General features: G+C 32.9%; 2 protein-coding genes and 1 non-coding gene across 3 annotated transcripts; 1 reads left to right on the top strand and 2 right to left on the bottom strand.

Annotated features, from left to right (window-relative positions):
* Window positions 1–881, top strand: LOC105802984 (uncharacterized). Its single transcript, XM_012634910.2, has 3 exons — window positions 1–217; window positions 316–385; window positions 489–881. Exons 1-3 carry the CDS (start codon window positions 73–75, stop codon window positions 631–633), a joined length of 360 nt encoding a protein of 119 aa, XP_012490364.1. The 5' UTR covers window positions 1–72; the 3' UTR covers window positions 634–881.
* LOC128042647 (U6 spliceosomal RNA) lies at window positions 860–963 on the bottom strand. The gene has a single exon (XR_008198162.1). It is a non-coding gene; the product is annotated as a U6 spliceosomal RNA (small nuclear RNA).
* A 16-nt stretch (window positions 964–979) lies between these two features.
* On the bottom strand, window positions 980–6102 carry LOC105802992 (SNF1-related protein kinase regulatory subunit beta-2-like). The gene is made up of 6 exons (XM_052634038.1): window positions 5746–6102; window positions 5405–5568; window positions 4806–4961; window positions 2275–2456; window positions 2003–2165; window positions 980–1401 (listed from the first exon to the last, which is right to left on the bottom strand). The coding sequence occupies exons 1-6, from the start codon at window positions 5747–5749 to the stop codon at window positions 1078–1080; spliced, it is 993 nt and encodes a 330-aa protein (XP_052489998.1). The 5' UTR covers window positions 5750–6102; the 3' UTR covers window positions 980–1077.
* Window positions 6103–9224: the final 3122 nt, after the last annotated feature.

Below are 9224 nucleotides of genomic sequence, written 5' to 3'. Positions count from 1 at the left end.
ATCCAATACCATTTGAGATATATGTGATAGTCAAGGAATGGACATGCAGATTGCAGAATTTCCTTCTCAAAAATGGCAGCCAAATTGGCACTCTCTTCTTCTCTTACCACTCAGATTCCTCTCTTACCCAACTCTTCATCCTCTGCATCGGCTTTCCCTTGTGCCCTCACTTCCCATAACACAAGGGCCCATAAATTCAGAATTCATGCAAACTTAGGTAATTTTCATTTTCATTTTCATTTTGATTGGATGTCTTGTATATTCTGAAGTTTTTACCTTATAATGATTGGTAAGAAACTGGTTTTGATTTGTTAGGGGAAGGAGAAGGAGAGCTCAAGCCTAAAGGAAAGAAGAAATTTATAACTAGAGAAGAAGAACCAGAGCAGTGAGCTTTTTTCAGCCGCATGATTTGGCTTCTCAATTATTTTCCTTGAGATATACATGGCAATTCATGTTCCAGTTGATTGAATCTTAAAAACTGATTGCAGGTATTGGCAAACAGCAGGAGAAAGGGAAGGAGAGAATCCCATGAAGACCCCTCTTCCTTACATTATAATATTTGGAATGTCAACACCTTTTGTAATCTTAGCCATTGCTTTTGCCAATGGCTGGATTAAGGTTCCTGTTCGATGAGTTTTGAGAATTGAGAGACTGGGTTTTTCAATGTTGGTTTACTCCAAATGCACCTTTAATTCAGCCTTCTCGGCTTTCTACTGTAAGCATATGTTGTTAACACACCCTTGTTTTGAGTATTTATGTTGTGAATTTCTCAAGCAAAACCAGACCATTTCTGAGTACTGGTTCTTCTATATCAGTTAAAAGAGACATGGCTTTTGTTCAGTCCAAAACTTCTTAGTAATAAATTTTGGATCATTTATTCATTTGTGCATGTCATGCTTGCACAGGGTCATGCTAATCTTCTATATGTATCGTTCCAATTATAATATGGCCTCCAAAGTGACCTGAAAGAGCATATTCGTATGGCAAATAACCTTTCCACCTTTTCCTTTTCATTATGCCAACAATATCACACAGTAACTAGCAGCATTGAGAACATTAAGATACAAAAGTTTTGATTTACCTATGCACGGATTTGTATAGTACTACAGTCACATATTTTTGAAGAAATCTATGTGTGGAGCAAAGCGCCACAGACTGACCATCACAGCCATCTTTCTTGTAAAGATGGTTCAGGAGCGTATGAGAAGGCTTTCGCGAGGACCGGGGATTCCTAACAAAAAGTGATTGCTCATCTAATATCTTTGTCCGAAGCTGTGAAGGCAGTTCAGGTGGAGGCTTGCTGAAATCACCATCATTTAGTGGTTGACTGTCATAGCTCGATATCGGGGAAGGTGGAGATTCGAACTCTGAGAGGCTTTCAGGAGCTTCTGGAACAAACTCCTGTTACAACACACCAAGAGAGTCTCATTTTTAATGTTGGTATTCAAGCAACAAATTAAGTAATGCATCAAAGTATCATTACACCATAGCTACTTAAATATATGAAGAATACTCTCAACTTCCTAGTCTTGAAAGCTGAGAAGATAGCAATAGAGATGCCATGAACACTTCCAAATCATAATTTTGCGTTATAAAGTCTTAGCAACTAGCATGCATCATATACAGGCTGATGTCATTGATATGTAAGTAACAGATTTATATCAAACCATTGAAAACACAAGCATGATAGCAGATATGGAGTCCTTGCTGAAAGCAACTGCCAGACTACAGATACAACTGCAATTTCTCTTCCTTTATACCGATTTATCAGATACCAGGGATCATTACTTTATCTTGTTGGATCATTTAAGCTCTTCAGCTACTGATACAGCATAAGAGGAAGTCCAGCAGCTGGAGCTGCTACAAATAGACTCACATACTAATAATATGTATATATCTATCCTTCTTGTTATATAACAACTAACAGGCTCCCGATTCAGGGATAGCCTATCTCTGCTTGCATGAATCTGCAATCCAAATGAAAAACGAAGTTTGAAAATACCTGCAAATCCAAAATGTTATAAGCATTCCCAGACTCATCAAATTCGCACGGTAAGTTTGGAGCATATCTCCTCAGCTCATCTACAATGAATTGGTAGTGGTAAACACCAAATGGGAGCATCTTCATGATAATGAAATCTTTACCCAAAGAGTGCAAGGGTTCTCTGAAAGGAGAAGAAATAAAAGTTACTGCAACTTAGATTGTGAAAAGAAAACTGCTCAAGCTAAAGAATGGAACTTCAAACATAGACACCATAATAGAGATTCCAGTACATGGTCTTCCAATTGTCCCATGATCCAGTAATAGCTACTCGCTTGCCACCAAAACACCATGTTATCATCACTGCTCTCTTCTGCTCTTGGTGGAAATCCTTGTAGCGCGTAGACTTTTGTACCAGTGGATCATTTCGGATTTGCATCATTTGACCAGGTCTGAGCAAGGGAGCCTCAGAGATCTGGAGAAAGAAATGCAACTCGATTGGATTTTCCATTACATGTATCTCTATCAACGTGTGTCCTTATATATGCCAAATCATGTGGTAGATAATAGAAAGCCTTCATAAACAAGCTTTTCTTTTCTTTTCTTTTCTTTTTAACGAATGTTGTACAAATTTTCAAGCAATTTCATTTCCTTTTAGCATAATATGCAGAAACCAATCTCCTTCAAGTTTACAGCATAACCAGGGACATTAAGAGTAGAATGACACCATGCCAATGGTTTTGCAACAATGAATATTGCTATAAAGTTTAACCCCTTCTAACATGAAAGCATGTAACAAGAAGTCAACAAGCAGCATTGTATCACCTTAAAGATTCAAATGGAAAGATATCGTACATACAGTGAAATAAAATATTCCATTTACGCAAAACAACAACTATTATGATAAAGAAACAAAGAATTACAAGCCTATTCCTTCGAAGCAAATGAGAATACAGAAATGCAGACCATAAAATAGGCTGTAAATTTGAGACCCTACAAACATAGCAGGGTAGCAGTAACTAGTAAGAGCCAAGGTTTCTAGCTCAGGGCACCCAATCCCTGCCTTCAATACACCTAGTGTTCCATGAGTTATGCAGAAAGTAAAAGGTTTATCTTTTTTGGTAATGATTAAAGAGGTAAGCAGCCAAATTTAAGAGGGGGGAAAAGAAAAACAAGACAAAAGGTACAAGAATACATGATCTAACTGTTTTTGCACGTAAGAAGCAACATTAAAATTTGTATGGCAAGGTTCCAATCTATGTGCAGCAGTAGAATATAGTACAGTCGAAGCACAATGAAAAGGGAAGTATAAACTGAAATGGTTCTTTAGAGAGCCAGTAATGCATCCCAGGCTCTTATTTTTCTTCTTGAATTAAACAATTTCGAACATTCTGGCCATCATACTGAAGAAGTCTCATATTAGCATGTGTGAATTATCTAATTCAAGATAGCACTGCATTTTCATACACTATTTGGTGACAGTTCAAAGATAAATGTTCCGTCTCCATTCAAGATAGGCCAAAGATTCCACCTATGTACCATTTGGTTCTTTGAAATGATTTAAATCTTGAAGCATGTTGAGATCCTTTTCATGCACTGATCTTAACTGTAAATCTAATGCTTTAATCTATCTCAAATATGGTTTGAATAAAATTTAAATTAATTTATTTATATTTTTCAATATCATGTCTAAAATAAACATAGTAACTGTTTATGATACTTTTAACAAAAACATCACTTAAAATTAAAAAATTATAGCGCTTTTCAAAAACAATTTTCAATCGCAACAATGATACTAACCATTAATGAAGCAATTTAATTCCAAACATTAAAAAGTGAACAGATAATTAGTGAGGAAGTTAATCCTCTCCTATAGTTTTACTTGACCTATCTAACTCTAAAAGAGAAAGACATGATGAAAAAAGGATTGAACTTTCTTTGTTATATTAATCCATGCTATTTTGTAAAAAAGAAAAAGAAAATAATGAATTTGTAAACCTCCAAGGCATTTAATTATATGACAATTAGTTTAGTACTGTTACTGAGGTTAAATTTTTAAAAAATTGTTATAAATATATATTTTTAATTTCAAGTGTCTTAAAATCAAAATATTCATTTTAAATTGGAAACTAAAATAAATTCACATAATATTCAAATTATTATTTATGAACTATAAATTGTAAATATTAATTTGAACATGTAATCACATTTTAAATATTAAAATCATATAAAATAATAGAAAATGATTCCAATCAGCTCAGTCAGACATAACGATTTAATGATGACTAGGTAAGAAAGTAGTGCTAATTAAAAATTAAATAGTCTAAATATAATACTTAATTTAATTACGTACTGAATATGGAAATATTTTAAGGAATTACACTTCAGTGCAACCAAATCATATATTTTGGTTAAGGGTTGAATTATAAATAAAGATATTTTCATAATTTTACTTCAACCCAGTTTTTTTTTAAAAAAAATCAAATCACCTAGCATGGAGCTTTTTACTTTGGTTCCAAAAACTAGTTTGATTTAAACAGCCAAAACCAAGATTAAACAGGCCTAAAGTGGAATACTACTTCAAAACATCAATATTTATTTGCCTATGATTTCAACTCTAAGTTAGGTCAAAATAGAATCAAGAAACTTATTTATGGTTCCAAAATTCTATGTCCTGAGACCACTTGCTTTGTAGGAACAGTTAAAGATTCTGTCCAAGTAAACAATGGAAAAGGCAAGAATAGAATGAGATGAAATGGTGGCTAACACAATTACCCATTTATTACCAACATGGCAAAGATTTAGAAAAGAAGCTTCAGAATACCTGTAAATCCGGAGCTCTGCCTGAATCGTTGTATTCCCATGGCAAGTTATTCTCACTACGGATATCTTCGTACCGCGTAGTGTTTTGCATTAACATATCATTTTGAGTTTGAGTTTGGATCATTTCAGCAGATCTTAGCCAGGGAAACATAGGGATCTAAACATACAAATTCAATACAGATGTTAGTGGTTTTTCTTTCAGTTAATATATACTGCATTTATATATTCCATATCATGAACAAGCACTTCAGATGTCAATTTCTGGGCATAGCAATGTAGTGGCACTAAATCTCTATAGAGGGTTTCTTTTCCCTTTGCTTTAGAGATAAGTCTAATCCAGAATCAAATTCAGATCTAATATCAATCTTTTTCATTAACAAAAAATCTAGTATTTTACAAGGTAAGCATTTCATTCTTATAATTTATAATAAATAAAATCCAAATACAAATTTTCATATTCATGTTCCCAAACTAAAACTATATATATATATATATATATATATATATATGCTCCACTGAATCAAGTCTGTCCTCATGTGATTCCACCCTTCAATTCAACCCTACCAAACAAGGAAGAGAAAAGAATAATAAAGTACTAACCTGTGGAGGGAAAAGGAAAGGAGGCTGATAAGACTCATTAGGACTATGTGGAGGGGAGTGAAGCATTGGGTCTGAATTAAATTGCTCGTTATCCACTTCATTTCCATTCTTCTTTGCTCCTGAACCTCCTTCACCATCTTCTCTACCACTAACATTTCCCATTACTTTAAAAACAAGTAAGAAACACCTCAAATTAGTTAAATAGTCTCAACAATTTCTATTAAACCACAAAAACCCATCACTCCCCATGGAACCAAAAAAACCCAGAAAAACCAAAAAAGCAAAACTGATCAAATATACTCGATGCTTTAGAAGAAGAGGGGGGGGGGTACTTTACTCACCCATGAGTGTAACTGGACTGCACAATCACAAGAAAGCAAGCAAAGGAACAAGTCAAGGGAAAGCACCATAATTTCTGCAACTTTACATTAATGTAATTTTCTTTACTAATTATTTATATGAGCATTTGATTGATTGATGGAGGTTTTAATGGGAAAGTGCTACTTGTCTACTCCATTTCTCTCACTCACTTCTGGATGAGTTGACAAAAAAAAGAAAAAGGAAAAAAGAAAAAGTGGAAACAAGTGAATAATGAAAAGTGAAATTATTTATAATATTCTCCAATGAGTTTGGAAGAAAGATCCTTGTAGTATAAATGGAGAAGTCATGGACCAACCAAGTCATGATGGTTGGCTCAAAAGAATGTTGTTTCTGCCTTCTGTCCACGACAACCCAACTGTTCCCCTATACACGTTGTGCCCTTCTTTACGGTTGATACCTTGCGGGAATCATCTCCTGCCACGTCTCCTACATTCCCATTTCTTATTTTATCTTTGTTTTTAATTACTCAACACCTGTTCATAATTTGATTCTGGTCACGCCCCTCTAAACTTTTAATATTCTGCCACATCAATTTAATTTTTACAAATTCCTCAAATTATTTAATTAAATAAGTTATTAAAAAATTATAAATATTAAAAACCGATTCAATCATTTCGTTTTGCAAGTGATCTAATTTCTTATTCCAAATTGATACCTTAATTAATTTTTAATTTGTTTGATTCTAAAACAATGATGTAATAATAAATGGCTTCCATTGTTTAATTTTTATTGGTATTAATTCTTAATTTAATTCTAGACAATCCCTTTTTTGTGTAATAAAATTTAAAACACCATAAGGCTATATTACTAAGTTTAATATTTAATCTACAATCTAAATTTGGTTGTGCAATTTTCTTGCAGATATTGATTGTACAATCAATATTTTCATAAATAAATATGGTTACTAATCAAATTTACTTTCTTTCTTTCTTTCTTTTTTATAATGAAACACACCAAACTTAGATATAGAATTTGATTTTTTTTAAGAACTGTATTTTCAAATAATTAATTTAACTAAATATTTCTTCTTTTTCTTCTTCTTTTTTATTGTATACAACATCTACATAAATGAATGATTCTAGTTTCTTATATGCATATTTATACAATATTTATGTAACCCCTCAACCCGCTCTAGACGTTAGATTCGAATTCGGAAGATTACATTAACCACCAAAATGACCCAGTAGACTATTGGAGTTTTATAAAACAGTCATTTTAAAATATTTGTTTATTTTAGGAGAAAACTTAGTCTATTTCTAGAAAACTCATGTGTTAACAAAACCCGACTAAGTAAAATATTTTTCTTGTAATGGTGACTACTTTTGAAAACTTACTTAATTTTCAATTTATTTATTACTCAAAATTTATTCTTTATCTAGTAGTGAAAAAGTGATATTCAATTTAGTTTTAATTAAGTATAATCAAAATTATTTTATGCATAACTAAATCTAATTCCATGTTCAATATCCTAAATTTAAATTAAAAATCATACATGCTAAATAAACCCTAAACATAAGTCTCATGCCACAATTTAAATAAATAAATACAATTCCAAAATTATAGGAATTATAAAATATGCCTAAATACTTTTATATAAAAGAAAACGGTTTAGAGCCCTCTATATGTTGTGTCTGCCTCATAACCTGGTGGGTTATCTATAAAGATAGAAAATAAGGGGGAATGAGCCTTAAGAAGTTCAGTATGAGTTCAATCATAAGAAAATCAGTGCAACCGATAGACAAAACATATTGAATCATGACATTTAGAGTAATTCACAATAGCAATTTCAGAATATCGGTATTTCAGATTAACTCATCCATATATCATCTCTGAATTCACAATATTGTATGCACATGCTTTATGAATGCAATGCAGTTTCAGTTTAATAGAAAAGATCCTACCCAACTCCACTACAGACCATAGTAAGAGTTCCCCGGAACTCATCAATCCCTACACACTACGTTGTGGATAAACCACCAGAAAATTTACAGATAAACTGCTAGTAGGTTGTGAATGCACAACGTATTTGCAGATAAGAGCTGCCAGAAAATTTGTGGATGAACCACCAGAGTCACAGATAATGAAACTACCAAAACTTCCTCCTTTCAAAACGTCCCACCCCATATGGTGCAGTATGACATGCTAGTAACAGTTTAGTTCAGAAGTAGTAGACATGCTTAATATGCAATATTCAGTAATATAGTGGTAGGATTTTAACAGTAGCAGTTTTTTAGAAACACAAAGACAGTGGGCATGTATCATTCACATATCATGCACATAACAATAGTAGTTCAGTCAATCAGATCATGGATTCCAAAATATTCATATTTTCAGAGTCTCAATTGAGTGAAATAAAACTCTAAAAATAGTTTAAGGGAATATCTAAGGACTAAACTGCATATAGCATAAATTTCTAGGCAAAACTATAAAACAGGGGTCACACGTGATAGAGGGTTGTGCGTGGACCAAGATCGAGTTGTCAAGTCACGGGAAAATCCTACGAAAATGATAGACACTTGGATCTGAAATGAAAACAGAAAATCAATCTTGGCAGCAATAGATATATAAAGAAACGCCACAAAAGAAGAAAGAATCAGATAATAATCAAAACACTTATTAATAGGGTTGTTTGGACGCAACGAAAACGAAATTATCTTCAAGGAAAAAAATCCTCAAGCCGAATCTGACAAGGAGAACACAAAACAGCAAATTAAACTCAAAAACTCAGCAAATCGAATTGGATTAGAAGCAGAATACTTGGAGGGCAAAAATGAGGAAAATTATGAATTAAAGGACGTTTCTTGATGCCAAAGAATGTTGCAAAACAGATCCTTGAAGCTTGGAATGGTTGGAAACGCAACAAGAACAATTAAATTAAGTTAATCCATAAATCGGCAAAAGCAAAAACAATTAAAGAAGGACAAACAACAAGAAAGATGAATAAAGTCCTAAGAAGCCTTGAAACCAAGAAAGATTTCACAACTCCCTTCAAACGGCTCTAATCTCCTCTCCAATGTAGAACAACGGCAAGAAGAAGGCTGAAGATGGCTCCCACAATCAAAAAGATTGTTAAAACTACTTCTAAAGAAAACTCAAGAGAGAATTCTTGGAGAAAACTCAAAGAGAATTTTTCACTCAATAAAAATCTGATTTCAATGTGTATTTGTTCAAGGGTGGCCGACCAAGCCATATATATAGGCCTTCTAACTACTTTCCTAACCCTACTAGGAAAACTAAAAAAAAAACCCTAATTGTTAACTTTTAAGGGAATTTCATCCAAGGCCTTTAAATGCCTCTTGGACTGAATTTTTACATAGAAATTTATTCATAAAGTCTAAAAATTAAAACTAAGTATTTAAAGAATTAAAACTTAACAAATTGAGCCACTTTGACAAATTGACCTGATTTTCAACTAAGTCTAGTTTAAACTTCTTGGTTG

Source organism: Gossypium raimondii, chromosome 7 (genome assembly GCF_025698545.1).
Source record: "Gossypium raimondii isolate GPD5lz chromosome 7, ASM2569854v1, whole genome shotgun sequence".
Lineage (NCBI taxonomy): Eukaryota > Viridiplantae > Streptophyta > Magnoliopsida > Malvales > Malvaceae > Gossypium > Gossypium raimondii.
This window is presented reverse-complemented; position numbering and strand designations above follow the sequence as displayed.